The sequence below is a fragment of the Zonotrichia leucophrys genome, chromosome 5 (assembly GCF_028769735.1).
Source record: "Zonotrichia leucophrys gambelii isolate GWCS_2022_RI chromosome 5, RI_Zleu_2.0, whole genome shotgun sequence".
NCBI lineage: Eukaryota > Metazoa > Chordata > Aves > Passeriformes > Passerellidae > Zonotrichia > Zonotrichia leucophrys.
This window is the reverse complement of record NC_088175.1, coordinates 44,439,409-44,460,664: the sequence shown is the minus strand read 5'-3', so window position 1 is coordinate 44,460,664 and position 21,256 is coordinate 44,439,409. Positions and strand designations below refer to the sequence as shown.

General features: G+C 37.0%; 1 protein-coding gene across 6 annotated transcripts in view; it reads right to left on the bottom strand.

Annotated features, from left to right (window-relative positions):
- The window catches only part of SOX6 (SRY-box transcription factor 6), a 364,152-nt gene that overhangs the window by 195,635 nt on the left and 147,261 nt on the right, over positions 1-21,256 (bottom strand). For all 6 annotated transcript variants that reach the window (XM_064714999.1, XM_064715000.1, XM_064714996.1 and 3 more), the window contains one exon: positions 18,366-18,576. In XM_064714999.1, the coding sequence (XP_064571069.1) occupies positions 18,366-18,576 (211 nt within the window). The remainder of the gene's footprint in view (positions 1-18,365; positions 18,577-21,256) is intronic.

Here is a 21,256-nt window from a genome sequence, read left to right as displayed (position 1 = left end):
TATCAGAAGAATTTGTCACTAATTAATGCTGTTTACATAATAGTGCATGTAACATTAATTACAGCTTTCAGAATGTTAACTGCAAACCTTTTTTTTTTTTTTCCCTTCTGTGAGCACAGATTTACCAGTATGGTGGAAATCAGAGCTCTTTTGAGGGTTTTTTTCTGCAGTGTATTCAAAGTGATCATAAATCAAGTCTTGAATTCAAAGACAATTAAGGACATAGGCAGTAAAAAAGACTGAGCAGTGCTAACCCAAAACTCCAATCATTTTTAAAGTAAGTGGGGAGAACAGTGGTCAACTAGGCGATTGTTGGTATCCCCCAAAATGTAATCTCCAAGCTGAAGAATGGCAGCTGGCAGAACAGCTGGTGAATAGGATTAATGTCAGAAGAAAGAAATAAAACTCAACATATGTCCAAGCCTGCGGTGCTGGGACTGAGCATGATTGTACCCCGACGGATACCATGTGTACAGCTGGAAAGTGCCACTGTGCCATGCTTCTCTACCCCACAAGGTCATTTCTAAGAAGTATAGCTAATATCTGAGCTGAACTTTTCCTTGAGAACTCTGGCTGATTAGGAAATGAAGAAAGGAGCTGCGCAGTGTAAATATTTTGGCCGATTTTAATGCACCGTGGGTGGGTTTTTTTTATAATACAATCTCAACTAAAAAAGCAGATTAGTATTAAAAAGGACAGATTGCACTAATGTAAATATAATTTTAAAGCTATTTAAACCTTTTAATCTCATCTCATTCAGATTTCCACATTGAAGGTTCAAATAATACCAAAACTGCAAGTTTAATAAAATAATTTCCTTTCATAGTACTTACATATTTTACTGAAAACTAATTTTAATAAACATACATGGCTAGAATATGCCAAAGAAATTCAGAAAATAGGGGGAAATTTGACACTAGCATTAATTCATGTTTATATTTTGAAATGTTAGCTCTTAAGGGTTTTTCAGCTCGTGTCTTAGCATACTCCTATTTTTTTCTGTAACAGGGCAGTTGTTGGAATTGGTTATAGTGAAGAACAGTAAACATATAAAAATTCCTAACTCATGAGAAAGGGCTGAGTATTTTTAGAAGTTTGAAAAGAACAAATTCTGTTCAGTCTCCATTTTTCTACCAGTAGCTTCAAACAAATCCTATCAGCTAAATAGCAAAGTTCATACAAAACCAAACTACACCACAATTGTGTACAGAGTACTTGAACTTAAAATATCTCCTTGATGAAAATGCAAAAAATATTGAAGTGAAAAATCACAACCAAACCCAAAGAAGTTTTTCCACCCTTCCACCTTTCTTTTTTTGTTTTCCTTTTATTACTGTTATCTTTCCCTCTCCTTTTCTCTTTTTCTGTTCTTTTTTTCCTTTCATTTCTGGCAGCATATCAGGAAACATGCAGTGGAATAATTTCCCACACTCCCTTCCCAGAGGAAAATACACATGCATCTCAAAGGATGCAAGCATGCAATGCTACCTTGGAACCTTAAAATGGAATATCCAACCAGTGTTCCATCTGTCAGCCACAAGACAGCAACAGGTAACTAGAGGTAGTATTTTATTACTCATACTAATTTTACTTCTCTTAGGAGCTGTATAGCTTTCCCCTTAAAGAAAAGAATTGAGAAATGGCAAGCAAACCTAGTGACTTGTCCAGGTTAGAATTATATTTTTCTGACTTGTAGAAGGATGCATGTTCATATTTTAATAAGAATGGAAATGCTTTACAGCAAGCTCTTACATAAAAGAGCTACAAAAGAAACCCCAGTACAGGTGAGAAATTTGAGCCAGGTTGAAATTAGTGAATGCCAAAGGCCACTACTCTTGCTGACTTGTGAACAGTGCAATTACAAATGAAATTTTCACTAAAACCTCTACCCTATTTTTTATTTATATGGTTCTGCTATGATAGTCACATAATTTTAGATACCATGGTATGTTACAGAGAAAAACTAGAGGCCTTCTATTCTTTAAACATATTTTATAACTCAATTATGGCCTAATTTTAAGTGAACCATATTGGTATGAACTGATATAATTTTTATCAAAGAAATTTCTAATGTGTTTTCACCTCCTTAAATTTAATTAACAAAGATAATTCATAAATTGTGTCCCATCATCTATTTCAAATGTCACTATAACCTATTTGCTACATTTACTTGGCATTGCCTGTCCATTTTCCATTAGTTTGGAAACACCTACCCATTTTTACCAACTTCTCCTAACCACTCCTCAATTGAAAACTGATAAGCAAAGTGGAAAAATAATTTTACGTCATGACAGTAAAAGTATAAGGTGTATTAAATTCTAACGTCCTAATGACTGACTCCTTCAGTAGGAAAAAATGCAGAAAAATTTTAATTTCTCACACATACAGATCTGCATTTCTAACAACAGCAAAACTTCTAGTAGTGATTTTGAGCTTTTCCTTGAAGAAGGAAAAAGGACTTATACAAGAAGGCCTAAATGTCTGATCAAGATAGAAAATTTTGGATATTTTTCATCACAAAGTTATTCTGCTCTATTTCAAAACAGTCTTGATCTAAGTAAGAATCTCCTACAGCACTGATCTAATATCATTATGTAGCAAGGAAAATGTTTTTGTTTGCATTCATATAAAAAGCAAAGAAAAGCACATTGCTTATTAATATCTACTGAATTGTTTAAGAGGATTTTTAAGATACAAGTTAAAAGAATTTCATAATTTCAATTTCTCCTTTTCATTTAATAGTAGACATTCATTAGGACCCACACACTGTAATAAATTATAATAATTTCAAACAAGAATTAAATTACTAGGTACCTAGTGAAAGAGCCATTTTTTCTTAGGTACCCTGTAATCTAACTGTCAGATTTAAAATCTATTCCCAATCAACTCTTCACAACATTCACATTTATTCATCTATGCTAAATTAATAAAAGGTGTGAATAATACTGACAAAATTGATCATTATTGTTAATGTAGATTTAGAAAATTATAAGGTAATCTAAAATATAAAAGGAATTGAGGGAAACTATTACAGTTCTTATAAATAAATTCATCCTTTGCTATCTTTTTTTAAATCAGGAAAAATCTTCAACAAGAATTTATTGAGATTGACTAGCAAAGCTATTTAATAAATTGCACATTTCAGAACAGAACTATGTTTTTATTTCAATAACTATTAAAAGTTGATGATGACTCTAATGCAACATGAGAGTTCACCCAATGCATTAAAAGGAAATGCTGAAATTCCAAAAAAAAGCTATGTCAGAGTGAGCCCATATTTTTTGTAGTTTGAGCCTTGGCTATGCCAAACACCTTCCACATGGTCCTGAGTGAGCTCAGGTAACATGGGAGTAAATGGGAATTGGGGTCACCCAGAACGCCTTGGAATCCAGATCTGACCAGCTCTGTAAAACAGGCCAAACACCCCTCCCCTTTATCTTGTGAGCAGGCATACAAGGGGACAGCATTCTCCCAGGAATTCAGGCTGTTACACAACCATCTTTCCCTGCACACAGGCTGCTCAGCGCCCAGCAGCACCCAGGGATGCTCTCCCTGCTCAGAGACAATGTCTGCACCAGGCTCTCCTGTCCTTTGCACATTTGCAGTAATTCCTGCCATCTAACCTCAGTGACCCTCTCCCCCCTGACGGGGATCCCTGCAGATAAAGTAAAGCATGTCAACATCTGTTCCCATTCACACCGATTTTAATTTACAAAAAGAGCTTTGCTATTTTCAGAGCAGGCTCCAGAGCACAATGACAGATTTAAGGCCTTTAATGGGGTTGCGTTTTGAGTGTGTCAGCGTTTCAGGCTCACCAGGACTTGATTCTGAGGGGCTGCACCAAAGGAAGCTGCGGGGGTTTGGGGAGCCACAGAAAGGGTGTTCTCCTCACTGCCCTGCTATTTACCTATAAAGCAGCTGGCAAAGTTTAATGTCCTTAACAAACCCCTGCATTCGCTGCTTTGAGCAGAAATTGGAGATCCAGAGCGCACCAGGGAGAGAATTCCTTCCCTTCCCATTTTCACTTTGTGCATTCCTTCTGCCACCACACACCTTTCTGAAACCCAGCATGTTTCATGGGGGGATGTTTTCCAAACTGCTTTCTCATGACAAAGCTCTGTTCTTAATGACTTCTGAACCCACTGGTTTTTGTGAAAGCATAACCAGGACAAAGCACTGTGTGGTTTTTGCGTTTGGTGGATTTTTTTTAAAAAATCCCACAGTCCTTGGTCTCTCCTGCTCAATTACAAATACTGCAATAAGTAACTGTCATTTTTCCAAAGATCTTTTAACTGGAAATTATTTATTGATTACCCTCCTAAATCTAAAGAACTCATTCATCCTACTAGAAAGTTGCAGAGCACACAGACTGTGAGGATCACAGTGGTACAAAAACAATTCACAGAGTTTCAGGGAATTTATGGTAACTCAAATTAGGGATTTTTTTCCCCATCTCCTCAACAGGGTTTAGAGGTTTTTTTAAGGATATACAATATGAAGGACAACTTGGAGAAACAATGCACAAGTTGTGTTGTAATCACAGAACAGCTAAGACATGAGCAGCTGAGCAGAAGGAAGATGGGCAGTGGAATGCCATACAGTAATCAGCACTGTTGACTAATCAGAATTTGAGACACTAGAAGGTAATAAGGGTATTATAAAGAATGGCTTATTGAAGGAGCAGCTGTTTATGTGTAGCTCACTGTTTAAATGAATTCCACTAGATTGCCATGGTATGTTTTGGTTAAAAAAAAAGTTTTACTTGAAAAAGAAAAACAAAAAAAAGAAAGATACATCAGGAAGGGTAAGCATAAGGGAGTAAATATCTGGGTATCATGACCACAAGTACATAAATAGAAGCAGTTCTCTAGGTACTGGGGACCTCTAAAAAATGACATAAATTTAGTGGCCCTGGAAGTTACAAAAGAATATTCATTACTTAGGCAAAGCTTAAATGTCATCTTTGTTAGCCTCAACCACTGAGCGTTGTTGCCATGGGCACAAGAGCTGAGGTGGTTATGGAGGGTAATAGACAAAGAGGAAAAAACCAAGGGAAAGTATAACTAAACCAACTACAGAGCCATTTTAAGACATTTATATTTGCACCAGCAGCCAATAAACACAATCAATAAATTCAAACTCATTTACAAAAAAAAAAAAAATTTATTATCCCTTCCCATAAACATAGTAATAAAACAGTGCTATGATCTCAACTAGGAAAATCTAATTAAATAATGTAAAAAGTCTAAAAATAGAAACAATATTCAAAATGGCACAAGTGAAAGCAACAACTCACCATAACGCTCGGACAATAATCATGTTCAAATCTATGTACCATAGGGTTGCTCAACAGTTTTTTGTTTGCTTGTTTGTTTTCAGAAACCAAGTTACAGTTTTGCTTTCCAAAATATCTTTTTAAGAGTTGGGAGCAGGAAGGAGACTGCCTAATTGTAGTGGAAATTTATCATAATCCATTATTTAAAACATTCTACTTTGGACAGCAAGGGCTTGGTAATATTTAAAAGCAGTCAGCAAGAAGTGGAAACTCTGGTATCTTTTGTAACAGTTCACATGTCAGACTGGCAAAGTGCCCACAGTGTACGGCAGAAAAATCTATTTAATGTCTGCCCCACAAGGCGACATGAGGCTTGATTGGCAGAAAGCAGAGAGTGGCTTTTGATCATGTGTCCTAACAAGCAGTTCCAGCTCCTGTCTCTTCGGCTGAGCGGCTCCACATTACCTATTCAAACAGAAGTGACAGGCCACTGCACTACTCTTTGGCTCTAGTCTCACGCAGTGGGAGCTATGCTGGAGACAGAGCCACTGATTAAATATATCACTTTTTCAAGACAAGCAGGTTGTCTGAATCAAAGTTGGACAGAATAGACTCAACATTATTAAAAGAGGATATAAAACTGGAGTTGAGTGATGTTAGGCCAGTGTGTACAGCCTCAGGGATTCACAGACTGACAAGGGGAATAAGGAACAGCAGAACTCATAAAGCAGGGTCAGAAATTAGCTGTGACACCTTGGCCATTTTCCCATCACTTCAGGGCCACTGTGTTTCAAATCCTGTGGTCTCTTTTTTGGCCTTTTTTTAAATGATTTTCTGTGCAGAAAGAAGGAAGGGGGGGCGTAAAAATCGTTAACTAGAGAAAGTTGCAAATTGCAGTTTTACAATTAGATATAAAACATTAGCCACATTTTGCCACCTAATATACAGTGTTTTCTAATTAGATTGTGGCTTTTTTTCCTTGTATTCTCATCAGCCAAATTATTGTCATCAAATAATTTGTTGATACAGCACTGGCTACCCTTGCTCTAAGGAACAACCAAAAGCTGGGGAAAATGACTGAATAGAGATGCTTATTACATTGCCTTGTTAGTTCATTAACAAATTGGTTTGATTTTTGAGGTCATATGTCTGGCCACTGTCTGTTGTGTTACCTGATACACAGACACAAAAGGGCAACAGACGTGATTCTTTGTCTACTTATTATATCACAGAAACACCAGATACACTGAAACCTAGGGGAACCAGTGCTCCAACTAAATTTTTAATTACTAGTATAACTGCAGATGTAACAAAGCCTATTAACAAAGATGCAGCAACCCCATTTAAACAGCTAAAAAAAACAAACAGTCCACAGAGGGAACAGAGGCTAAGGCAAAGAAGGTTATTTTACTTAGTGATGCATGTGCATGCCAGACCTATAAAATTATTTCTGGGCTACTCAAAGTTCTGTGAAAAAATATTTAAATTATGATACAAAATCTTGACAGATTTGTTTTTTCCAGAACCACTCCTGCAGTAATTCTATTGAAATTAATAGAGTCACCTCAGGAATAAACTTGGTTCAATATTTATTTTTCACTATGGCAAGTTCTTCTGACATTTTAACAAACCTCTGCCCGATGTGTTAGTTTTTGTTTCACTGTAAATATTTAAAAGTAATCTGCTTGTTACATATTTAAGATACGATAAGGACTGCTAAGACCTACACTGAGAAGCAGAGCTGTTTTAAATATTGAATATGCAGGTAAATTTTCAGATAGAGTAGAAAGAGCCGGCTCCTGTCCTCATGCATATCCTGTAACACACACAGCATAGCTACAAATGCAAACAGAATTCATTCTTAAGGTGGTGTTAGACTAAGACATTCAGCACAGAGCCCTTAATGTTTTTGGTGTCACTGCAGGCTCTCTAAGCTGTAATGCTCAGGCTTCTTCCAGATGGGTGAAAGAGCCTGCTTGCTTCAACATTTTCAAACAAATAAAAGACAGAAGAGTATTCAAGATGGGGTTTTTTAGGTTCAGTGAAGATCATGATTTACTGTAGAGGGTGATGTCACATCAAGTTCTTTAAGAAATGTGAGCAGGCAGCAGTACATTTTAGCTTCATGTCAAAATATGGCAAATGGTTATGTAAAGCATTAAGTAAAGCAGTTAACAAAAAGGAAGATGAAAATAAACAGCCATTCATACATAGGGCAGCGTGCCCGGGAACTCTGGGCACCTATGTAAGTAAAACTAAAAATATATTATGATTAATAAAAGAAAACAGCTATTAGATACATTCCCAAATTCTAGGCTGTAGAACAAGACATTTTGGCACAGCTTTACTGATTGGCAGCCCATGCTAAAGACAGACCCAAGACTGCAACAGAGTGAGCGCTGCTAGTCAGGACAGAGCAATGCTAACAGGAGCTCTCTGCAGATGTTTACACAGCTCTTGCCCTCAAGACTATATTTAACAAGGACTAGTGCACTTTTTTTTTGGGGAATATCACAATCTGAACTTTACAAAAACATCACCACTTCTTTATGTTACTAGAGCAGGACAGAAGAGGGTGGATTTTGACACATTAACAACTCCAGCATTTTGGAGATCAATGTGCCAATGAGCAAATAAGGAAGGAACCTGGCTACAAATAGGAATTAGAAGGATTTCTCACAGTCCAAAATACACTTGTGAAGCACAGAAATATGTAGTTAAGAGCATTGAATTGTGTTTTTATTCTTGGTTTTCGCTTTGTGTTCATCAGCTATGCACAAGGAAGTGAGAGCACAGGCACAGGGCTAAAACTCAAATTATGCTGATGAGCAGGGCTCAGCCAGGGCTCGAGCAAGAAGTTCAGGAAGTATTAGACTATCAGAATTAAGTTCCTCTTGTCTTTAAAGGTAACATTTCAGTCTTATAGTACAGAACTAGTGGCCTTAAAATAGATCATGTTTTGGACCACTCTTAGGGCGCTGTGTCCAGTTCTGGGCTCCCCAGTACCAGAAAGATGTGGGACTGGAGAGAGCGCAGGAATGAGCCTCAGGGCAACCAAGTAACTGGAGCATCTCTCACAGGAAGAGTGGCTGGGAGCACCATGAGGGGTTAGGCTGAAAAGGAGAAGCTTCCTAGGGGTGATATATAAATATCTGATGGCAGGAGTAAAGCCAGATCCAGGCTCTTCCCAGTGGTGGCCTGTTACAGGCCCAGAGGCAAAGAGAGCAAAAAAGAAAAAAGGAAATTCTCTTGAACCAAAAGAAAATCCTTGCTTATCATCAAACTGTGGAGTTTACAGCCTTGGAGATACTCAAAAGTTGACGGGACACGGCTCTGAACAACCTCTTGTAGGTGATCCTGCTCAGTGCAGAGAAGCAGCGCCTTCCCACCTCAGCCATCCCATGGTTCCCTGATTCTGTGGAACTGATGCCTCAGGTTTTAGCTTTTATATTTTTCAGATATGTACTGCTTTAATGTGTAGTTCTGAGCTTCATATTAGGAAATAGTAAGCTCTCTTCACAGAGTAGGTAGACAAAACAATTCCTTCGCTAGCTGGGGACCAAGCATAAATGATCCAAAATCCAGGCCCAAGAGCATAAACAACAGTGGACTGAAGAGAGAAAAACAAGAAGGATGGGACTTCATAACCTAAAGCTATAACTGGAAAATTAACTCCAATATCCTAATGGACCAAAACTTATAAAAGTGAGACTCCATGACCGGTCATCCATTTTGTGACCGTTTTGGTTCATCTTGGGTGTAACCCTGGCTGGGCTCGTGCTGCCCAAGGTGGATCCATTGAGGCCTTCTAATAAATCCCTACTTTATTCTTTAATTCCATCTAGGTCTCTGTTCTAGGTCAGCCTTCAAGACATCAGAACCAACAGCAAACTGAGCGCAGGGCAGCACAAACAGACTGCCACTAAAATAATCGAGTAAGGCTCTTGCTCAGGTTGGCTGATACACTCAAAATAAGAAAGCTGTTTTTCATGATGGCATCCTAAATTTTACAATGCTGAACTGAGCAGTTCTTTGCAAAAAAGGATATATTCAAAAGTCAATTTCCTCCCTTACACTGTAAAACACTCTAGAAAGATTTCCAAATTGTTTAAGCTCTAATTCTTCTCATTGAAAATTTCATGGAAAAAAAATTTGAAAAAAATTAGATAAAAATTAAACTAAAATTAAGTCATATTTTAAATAGGAAAAAAATAGCTACTTTTTTTCCCCTCTCCAATTCCTACTCATATTTAATAATACACCAAAGCAACACTGGCATTGAATGGATTTAGGCTCCCTGTTAGGAATATTTGTTCAGGGTTAATTAACATGGCTGAAGACTAATCTTAATAATTGTTTGTTGCTTCCACTGGAGGCAGGTTTCCCTCACGAACAAAGTGGCATCTTGGAGTTTCAGACTGAAGCACAGAGGTGAGAGTAGTTACTCTCTCCACAGGATGAACAGGAAAGCCTGAGCATGCAGCTGCCTCATGCAGCCAGGTAGGAAGTGCCTCTGTCTCTCCTGTGGCAACCAAATAAAGTTGTCAAAATTATTTTTAAATAATGATAAGGTATCTATACCAAATACTGTATGGAAAAATAAGGAATATATCAGCATTTAAAATGTATATGCTGCAGAGCATTTTTACTGTCATTTCTTTAAGAAAAGCAGATCTAATTAGCTGTATCTCCAAAGTGTTTACCTAGCATTTTTATTATGTATTATAACATTTTGCTTAGAGTTGACATTTTTATTCTGACAAGCACTGTCTGGAGAGCTCTCAATAAATAATACATTTACAATTTTCAGTAAATAAGCACTGGACACAAATCATTATCCTTACTTACAGCTGCCCCTCTCTAATAGTGCTCTTACAAGTAAGGTGACTATTCAGTCTAATGCAATACTCTCAGTGCTGGGAAGATATTTTCATTCATTACCCCAGTCACAAGCACTTAAAGCACTTTTAGGCCCTGTTGCAAAACAGCAGGAATGGCAAAGCAAGTAAGAACAACTTAACTTAAAGTCCATCACCAAAGAAATCTGAGGCCATTCACCCTCCAGAACTTGGAAAATACAACGGCATACAAGATCAGCCATGTTCACGCCCAATTTTTTGCTTTGAATCCTTTAATTTATTTACACCAGCAAATTTTAGGAAGGAAAGTATCACAGTCTAGTCCCTACTATTAACCTCAAGACTACAAAATGTATTTCAATTGCCATTTTAAAGCATGATCTGATCATAACGTTGTTTGTGTCACAGAACATCAGAAACCAATGAACTTTGAATTTATTTTTCTGCTGCCAAGATCATGCAACTGAAACAACTCTCCATATTTTTACAGCTATTTACTCACATATACTCTCTACCACAGAGCTCATTGTCAGTTGTACCTATTCATACTGATCTTGCCTTTTTTACTGCTCCTAGGAAAAGACTGGCTTTTAAGATATGCTTTTTTAATAATGCTTCCACAATACTAATAACATACAAATAGTGTAAATAGAGCAGATATCTGACCATGTCTAAAAAGGAGAGAAGTGTAGAGGAACATAGTGCAGAAAATCATATAAGAGGGAAGCACTGGGACAAATTTTCATGCAATAAAAAATAAATTGTATCTAACACTGGAGAATGTCAGAATTGAAGGGTTAGACTGGGATTAAAGAAAAAGTAAAAAAATAAGATGATTCCTGAAGGTAAGACATTGGAAAATACATCTCTGTGGAGGAACTGACTGGAATGGTCAGCAGATGATGGTAAAGAGAGGATTTCAGACTTTTTCAGTATAATCTGTCCTATTCAAGGATAATGAGAACAGGGTCAAGGCACAATTCTTCCAATGGAAAGTATTTCACCCATCTCACGTATTCTAGGTTGAATAAAAATGTTTCTTCAAAGTAATATAAGAATCTCAAAACAGTGAAAGCAAGTACCTCCTCAAAAATAAACAATTTTCATGGCTAGAATGGATGTACGAATCTTCAGAACTGAGTCCTGAATTTCAGACTCTTCCCCTATCAGGATCAACTCTGTTTACCAGCATAAGCAACAATTTTGTAGAGATGCACAGGTTCAGAGCCTCAGAAAGAGAACAACCTGCACTGAAAAACTGAACCTCCAGAAAAGCAGAAGCTCCATAAAATTCCATGGATCCTACAGCAAGGTACATGTCTGACAGTAAACAAAGTGTGTTTTTTTTCAGGACAGGTTCTCAAAAGGCTACCATCAGAGTTACCAGCTCCTTACTGATGATCCTGAATAAGAACTAAGAGGGGACATGAAAACATCCTAGCAAAGCAGACGGCCCAAGTAATCTGTCCACCTATTCATGTAGATCTCATTCTCCACGATACCCATGTAAAAGTCTTTGCTGTTCTCCATTTGTGTGCCATGGAAGAATTTCAAAACCAAGGAAAGTGAAGTCTTCAAATGTAGCATAAGACATACTGGAAAGTGCTGAAAAATTCCTATATCCACACAGAACCTGTGAGCAGTGATTAGATTCTCAAATGCTACAACAGTAGGTAAGGCTGTGGTTCAGGCAGCCAGGTAAAATACAAATATGAGCTGGAAAGATGGCAAGATGTGCCAGCTTCTTAAATAGAAATTGTGAGATGGCATTTAATCATGAAATACTATCCTGAAAAATTTAAAGGATATAAGAAAGAGAATAATCAAAAATGCCTACATTTCAGTCAGAAGGAAAAATAAAAATATGAGACAAAATATTAATGGCCAGACACAGTATTACAGACTGAGTAACACAGAGTCTGTCTTTACAAAAAAAAAAAAAATTAAATGTATGTTGCATTCTAAATTTCATTAAATGAAAGTACATTAATGGAATGAATTTCTGAAAGAAAAACCAAATAGAGAAGGAAAATGGGTTCATCTTCTCTTAGTTATCAGGAAAATAACACTAGAAAACCCTTCCTTTCTGGTAATGTTCCAAAAAAGGCCCAAAATTACTTTAACACATTAAGACATAGGAATTCACTTTAGACTTCAACAAAAGAAGCATTAGAAATTTTATGATCCATAAGATGTCAATAAATAGAAGAATTTTTTTAAACAGTATCATGTATTGCAATGAAAAAGTAAACAAGCGATTTTACCAAGATAATTGGAATTTAAAAAAAATAAAGAGAGAGAGACATAATAAGATGTATTTAATTATATGCTAAGGAGGTAAATAATGGAAGAAAACAGCAATTTAGGAAAATGTGCTTCCTATCTCTCTTTTAACTTGGTCTGAGTCATCTATTTATTTTGTGGACATTTGGGCTATTTGCTCATTTTGTTTTTATTTTCGAAGCATGTCTGGAGTTTAGAAGAAAAATTCCCTTTCTTAGATGCCACTATACACACCATCCAACAAAAAGCAATTAAGAGATAAGTATTAAATTAACCATATGCATAACTGATTCTCAATTTTCTTAGTAAAAGTGATTTTTAGGAAGAAAAGGGAACCATGATGAGGATGGTACAGAGCAGATAATGGCAGGGTTTTTCAAAGGTGATGAAAGGATTTGAAGAAGGTGAGCTTTTCATATCCAAAAAGAAATGCTAGTGACCATTTGCAAATTTCATTATTTGATGAATTTTTTTTTATTAATTTGGATAATCCTAACACCAAAATGCAGTAACATTTTTGAAGTCTTGAACCAAAGATCTTTATCCATTAAAAAAAAAATTATAAAAAGAAGAAGAAAGAGCAGGGGTCTATAAACACCAAGTGTGTTGGGACAGCCAAGGATCATGCCTTCATCAGTGGAAAGTGTGGGTATCCAGCACACCACAAGACAGATAACTTGAATTAGATCTGTGCAAAAATTCTTTAAAAACATTTTAAAACATTCACTGAACCCTAACGGTCAGCAGTTCACCTCTAGGACTGATCCACCAAAGAAAACTCCTGACATGTAAGGTCCTCAAAGGTTGTGCTTAAAACTATACTAGAAAACAAGTGCTCATGCCTGAACTCTCTCTGTTCTCAGCTGTGGCAGGCTTAAAACAAAGCCACAAAAATAAAATGGAAACTCTCCATTCATTTAATACAATATAATGTACACAGATTGATAAAAAAGAACCAAAACAATCAGAACTAATAAATAAACAAATAAAACAATGGCAACCCAAATTGTTTGCCAATGTCCACTTATAGTATGTGAAAGTTTAAGTTTCTTTACTTCCCAATGAATAAGCAGGAAATTTATGGATTTGTGTGTGCAATACTTCAATATACTTATATTATATTCCAATATAATTATTAGAATGATAGAAAGCTTTATAGGGGAATTGTTAATCTATTTTAAGTCAGTATAACATAAAGTGTTCAGTTATTATTAACTCATGAAGCTGGAGAAAAAAAATAACAAAAAATCAGAAAAACCACCTCTACAGAGTAAGATTTTTCCTACTGCATACAGAATTAATAATACATGTGAACCCTTAATTTTTAATTTAAATATCCACCCATATATCCCCCCATAGAGAGAAAGTACAAACAGGTGCACATGACAGAGAATAGATGGAAATTTTTGAATATACTACTCTTTATATAGATGTTCATTATTCTACCATGCATACATAGAAATCTTTGATCTCTGAATGTTCAACTATGGTCTTCAAGGAGGAAACAAGAATGGAAGGCACTTCATAAAAAGCTCGTGCTAGAATTGTGAACCGAGCTTGGTTGAAAAATGATACTGTATACATTGCTCTGAATCAAGGTCAAAAGTGAATTAGGAATCCAGGCCCGGAGTAATGAGGGCTTAGCACTTAGCAGAAATGACATGCCCAGTTTCCAGCTCAGAAGTGCCAGCTGACCTGCCAACCTAGCATTCCAGATCTGAAAGGGAGAAATCTGCTCTCCTCGCTACAGACAAGATGTGTACTACTAATTATTGCTCCGAGAGGCTTATGATGAGCTACAGTAGGATAGTTGTCTGGGAGCCAATTCTCAGCATAGAATTTGGGCAGCCCGGGCTGTAAATCTGCCTCACAAAAGTAACATGAGCAATATTCAAAAAGAAAAGCGTTTTACTTGAAGGGGATAGAAAACGAGAGAAGCAATAAGACCGTACTGTCTAACAGAAATTCTTCATTTTGAGCTGTGAAGAGCCTTAATACTTGATTGTACTGTAGGATACTTCCAAAGAAAAAGGCCAGTAAAACAATCCTTCAACTCACAGAATAACTAAGATGAATATACCCAAGTTATCCAAGAAGCCCTAGAGTCTAATGTTGTTGATTAAATTAGACACCTGTTCATTTCTGACCTCTTCTGTCTTATGAGAACACATGTCAGCAAAGTCTTTACATACTCAAATTAACTCTAAATATTTGCAGCATTCTTTTCTTTTTCAATTTTCTCATCAATTCTCTCATTTGCAATCATTACAAATTAAGACACGGGTGTGCCTTACTGTACAAAAACTGCAAACACTGGACCACAAAGTCAAAAAATATATTGTTTATCCTGCAACGTTGGTAATCTGTGTTCAGACCACAAATAAAGCTAAAAACATACCTAAGGTATATTGCTGTGTGAGGCAGCCGTGTTCCCACACCATGCACAAGACATGACACTGGCTGAAGCACTATTATTAAAGAGAGATTAAAACAGCTGTACATTATGCTGAAGCACTCACTCTTCCCTTTACAAACAGACGGTCCTGGATTACAAGCAGCACTTGACCATTTAAATCACTACAACAACCAGATTTAACCAGCTGGGCCATATTCTCTTAGGCAATGCCTGTTGACCTCCTCAGTCACAGCTGCTCAGATGAAATTCTCATTAGACAACTTATTTTCAGGAGCCAAAGGACTCTGATTAAATATATCTATTCAGACACGATAAAGTCTCCCAGTATTTCTTTTCCAGTGTTATGAGGTACAACAGAAACAAGGAGTATATACAAGCATAGCAGACACCTAATATCTGAGTGCATAGCACAAAGTATTTAAGTGTTTGACCCCAAAAACCTGTATTTCTCAAATTCAGATGACACAGATGGACCAGAAAGTTACTCTATAACAACATTAAAAGAGACTTTTCATTGTGTTGGCATGGGGGTTAGATCTGTGACTGGAATTCTTGAGTTCTTTACTCCACACTTAACTCTACAATTTACCTGACATATGACTGTGTGTTTGCCCAAATCCCACAGCTACTTCAGTGGTCAAGGAGGTCATCCCTATAAATGAGGGTAACATGAACTATTACACTCATTTAAAGGAGATATGCAGGACTAAAACCCCCACACCACAATATACAGTAAAAATATATCTTTTCTCCATTTCATTCATTAAGTCCATTATATTATTCTCTCTATTTTTAAAAAAAACAGCAGGTATTTTTCCATTTGGGTAAGCAATTTTGTGCCACGGCAGGACTTAGTACACAAAGAGCTCCTCAATTGCGTTGGTTGCATACTATTTTAAGAAAAGAACTGCATAGAAACATATTTCAAAGGATAGATGTTAAAGAGCATCATGTATGGTAAGTGTGTGATCAGGCTATTATTAGGCTGTTCTAAAGACACTGTAAGATGGCAAAACAATTTCATAATCTCAGACCTCATTTCTCCAACTGACTGCACAAAGCTAAAACAAAGTTCAATCTTAAAATAGTAATTATTTTTAACATTTCATTTTATTTTAATCAAACAAGTACGGAGAGTACTTCTTTTAAATTCAGAGAAACCTCTGAATACTGAATTGGGTATTCAAATCTGTTCTAAGAATTTTGATATTCCTGGCCTACACAGAAGTTTAGAAACATTGAACTTGCTAAGTGTAACATCCTAAAGAATTTCCAATCTTTCTATTAATTATTTTTCTGCATTAGTTTATATGGTACCAGTCAGATGTTCATTAATTATTTTCTGTAAAGCATAAGTAACTTTTTTTCCTGCAGAAACTGGTGGATGAATGGGAAAATAACTTAATGAAGAACCATAAAATCATCACAGAATGGCCTGGCTTGGAAGAGATCTTAAAGATCATCTAATTCCAGCCCCAGTGATGAGGCAGAGACACTTTGCATCAGACCAGGTTGCTCAGACCTCCATCCTACCTGACCTTAAACACTTCCAGGGAGGGGTGTCCACTGCTTCTCTGGGCAACCTGCACCAGAGTCTCACCACCCTCGCAGCAAAGAATTGTCTCCTAATATCTAATCTAAACCTAATCTAAACACAAAGATACGGTCAAATACCTTTGAACTTGCAGGCAGACTTTAGAATAGCTTTCCATTATAATGTGGTCCATAAAAGGTAAGATTATTTTATGGATCAAAAACGACCTTTATTTCAGCTGATGAGAACACAGTGTGGAAGGCTCTGACTCAGAGAGGGATCTCTCTGCTCTGCACTCTTAGAACAACCAGTGTATACCAATACAGGGGAAGCGCAGAAAATTCTTGAGAACCCATACAAAAATAAGCTATGAAACGCCTGAATCCCTACAGACAGATACTATGTTTAAACTTTTTTGATGCACATTTTTATTAGCACACCATCCATTACACTCCTGGAAAAGCCTTGGCTGTGGTGTCAATATAATCAACAGCAACTCGAGCACTCCCGCAGCAAAGTACGAGCCAAGACCTTTGATTAGCATGGGGTGTCGAACGACTGCTACCGACTGCAGAAAACAACTTTGCCAAAGTAATCTTTAAAATAGTTTTCCTAGCCTAGCCACCAAACCTAAGAAAGCAATTTTTAAAAGAGTGATCTTTACAGCTGAAAACAGACAGATGGTAGTAAAGAATCTGGGACATTCTCTCTTTAGAGATGTTTCACCAGCTTCAGAAAGGACACCTATAGAACACACTGGCATTTAACAATTATGCCAAGAAATTTGGAAGCCTACTTCCATCACTACATGATTTTATCCCATATTTAAATATATTATTGTATCAGCTTCAGTTTTAATTGAAATATGCATTGCTACATGAGGCCGAGGGAACTTAAAGTGCAATGTTTGAAGTGCACTGTGACCATATAATGAAGTTGAGGAGGTAAAATAATTCTGAGCTCATTCCTATTTAAAAGAAAAAAAGAAGAAAAGAACCTACTGTCTTTTGGCTCTACTACATTATAAATATTCTTCCTGGGTTATTTTTAATGCCACAAAACTGAACTGGTAAAATATCTAAGAGAATCCACACAGATGCCTCCGCACCTGTTTTTCTATTTCAGAGCCTCCTGCTCTCACAACTTCGCTGATTCAAACTCGTGTATGAGCTCACAGATTAAAAGGTATTGTTGCAGAACCAAGTAAGCCTTCATTCTACTTACCAAGGGCAGAAATTGTCACGATGGCCCCTGTGTGCACACATACACTGATAAACTCACTCTCCAATTCTATTTGTTTCCTACCATGGCCCAAAATCTTTGAATCTTTGCAAAGTCAATGAAAGTATCTGAATAAGGACTGTCTACATAAACTGCCTTAGCACTCAAAGATTTGTCCTCATTTTTATCTCTGTTTTAATACTTGTAACAAAATCTGAGGAGACTGGAGGAAAAAAAAAAAAAGATATTTATTCCCCTGTAATTCTAGCTATATAGGTCAGAACTATGTACTTTTACACTTAAAATGTTTCCCATTCTCCTAGTTACAGATGCTGGGTTCTTAAAGTGATGAAAGATGAGAATTTTTAAGGCAAAACAAACCAGCTCATGTTTTATTCATTCTTATTGTTAAAAATAAACATTTGTCTTTTAAAAGAAAGAGAACAAATACAACTGAAGAATATCCCTCACAAGTCCACAGCCAGTTAAGAATTCATCATAACCTTTCAAGTAAGAGTAGAGTTTTCACCAAATCCAACATTCTTGCTTTGACTCACAACCAAGTCAGTTTTAAAAGTTTTTAAAAACTGGCATATTTGTCTAAAATCCCTAATGGATCTCAAACTACCATTGCCATGGAGACCTGTGAATAACTTTATCCTAGCCTTTGCCAATTATGCAGTTTTACGGCCCTCGATACCCAACACATCCTTTATGCCATAAAAACTACAGGACTTGGGGGGTGGGGAAACTGCATCAATCTTATCCAGCACATACCTTCTTGCTCAGTCCTGGTCATTTCTTCTAGTTTCTTCTGCTTCAGTGTGTCCACCACATCTGCTAGGCTTCCCTTGCGGCGCTCGGGCGTCCCGAAGTTAACACTGGTCATTAGCTCGCTGCGGTCGCGACCTCCTTCGTCGGGCTTGTTTGGTGAGGTAGAGGTATTTCGGAAGGAATACAGGGAACATAACTTATTACTCTCTGACTCCTGCAAAGAAACAAAGCAAAGTCAAAACATGAGCTCTTCTCTCGTGGCAGAAGGATCTCAGGCGGGCAAAAGATGACAGCATTATTTGCAATAACAACAAACCCACATGTATCCTTCAGTTTATAAACCGAGTGTTATTATTTTAATTTTTTTTGTTTCAGTGCTTTACATAGGCACTTTTGTCCCCAAGTCCAGTGCTCTCCATGTTTCTAACATTCATACTTCATGCCTGAGGTAATCTTCATCAAGGATTTCCCTCGTCAGTAAAAAGCCATTTCAACACTTTTTAACAATGGATGTGTTAGGCTTTTACAGTTTTCTTTAGTTCCTTAAGTAAGGACAATATATATAGCAGTAAGGAAGAAAGTACAAGCAAGGACAAATTATTCCTGGATAAATCCTCAGCTAATGGAAAACAGCATAACTTTAAAGCTAGAGAAAGTGTGAGGCCAACAATGATCGAGGAGGAAAGAATCTACTTCACAATTAAGTAAGGTTAATGGTATGTATGTATCCATGCACATTCACTGCCCTTTAAATTAAATGTAAATTTTTCTTAAAGAGTGAATGTTACAATGTTTCTAACAAACAAAAGGAGATCTTATTTTCAGGACAACATAGGCAAGAATGAGCAAGGAAATGAAGTTGTGGCAACACCAGGTATGCCAATACACAGGTACCAAGACCACGTGTATGAGGTGTTATACAGTCAAAAACAGAGAAGCAAAAAGCATCCATCTCCCTTATCAATAGAACATGCTTATTTGAGCAAAAATTATTAAAAAAAAAAAAAGGTATCAAAAAGCAATGAGTAATGACAGCTCTCCTCAATTTTGTGATATCATCCAACAGTGAAGCCCTTCCTGAACTTCTCTGGCTCAGACTTGTCATTCTCCCAGTCATGCTTGCAACATTCACTGCATCTCTGTTTTCACAATTTCAGCTAAAAAGAGAAGTTGTTCTTGGATTTGTCCTCAAAAACTCAGCCACAAGAATTTCTCACACACTTTCCTTTCCAAAATTACTCTTCTATTTTAATTTTTAATAATTACAGGCTAGGAGTGTTAAATATTTTGGGCAAAAAGCTATTGATTTTTTAATGTTTCTTTATGGTATGCCTGGAAATGTCAGTGTGTATATTAGATTCCATGAAACATACTTTTTTTAAGATTTAAGAGGAATTACAGTGGCAATAGATTTAAATATTAAGATGCTAATTAATAGTCTTGTCAAGAAACATTCTCGCAAAGCGCAGTGTTCCCCATAACAATAATATTCCTGCTACTTTATGAGCTGAAAATACCAATCTTCAGAGCACTGAAGAAAGGCTAGAAAGCATTAACTATCAGCTACAACACAAGACACAAATCTTTGCCTCAGTCTGGAACAGATTAAGTAGCTGTGCAGTGTAACAGGAGGAGCAAGACCCACGAGGACAAGCTGGGTGACTCGGGGCTGGGGACTGTGCAGGAGGAGGTGGTGACACATCATCCTCAAGCACAGCGGTCTGTGACCAGCACAGCACTGCCACCATCACTGGAGAAGGAGGCAGCACTTGCTAGGGATGTTGCAAATGTATTTATTCACTAAGACAGGAAATCAGAAGACACTATATCTCAGCCCACTGGTAGCAGCCCCTCATCAACACAGTAGGAGTGACAGAGGTTTCACAGGCACAAACAGAGAGAGAGGTGACATGGAACAAAAATTTTATCTTTGTATTTTTAGCAAATAAACATTAACTAAGTTTTCACTGAAGAATCAAACACCACAGAGAACAGTATTAGACCAGGTACAGAGATTAACTTATTTAGCTGCCTTCGAAATGGAAGGCATTTCATACATTTAACTCTTTGTAAGAAAAACTACTTTGAATTTTTCTTACAATGGAGATGGAAAGAGCATCTTTAATATTTTTCAGATGTAAAGCCTGACTTTCCATAATCCCTTTCCTCAATGAAGAATTAATACTACATACTCTGACACTTTCACCTCTGAGGATAGTACAAGAACAACTTAGTCATTTTAGAGGTGGTTTTTTTTTCAAGAGAGCAACATCCTCTTACAGTACATGAAGCACATCCATCAGGCTCAACGCAGGGGTTTCATGCTCTCAGCAAGGAACACTAAATCTATTGTTTGGGCCGGAAACAAGAAGATAAGGCAAATCTGTGGAGTAAGTAGGAATAATGGAATGTTCTTCCTCCTGATAACGTCTCCTGTTCCCTGTCTGGATGCATACATGGTCCAGCACAATGTTCCTTTGCTGTAAGGAAAGACTCTCCTAGTCCTGCCTCCATCAGGCAGCACATTCACCCTTCTTTTTCTTGTCCAAAAGACTGTAATATTGACAAGGGAAACGTGACAAGTTTAAACTCCACACAAATGAAGCAGATTTATGGAAGCGAGGCAGAATGACTGCCTTTGCAAGTATGAGGTTTGTCCAATTAATGAACTATTCTATATTGCCAGTTTTGTGGATAATTAAAACGTAGAATAAAAATAAAACAGAAAATACATTTGTAATATTTCTGGTTCTATTTAGGCCTGGGCACTTAGAGCAGGTTTTATTGACCTCACATTAATGGCTAACCAGACAGACCAAAACACAAGGGGGCAAGGGAAACATTCCTGTTATTTTTTACTCTAGAAAATTAACTCAACTGTACATGACAGGAAG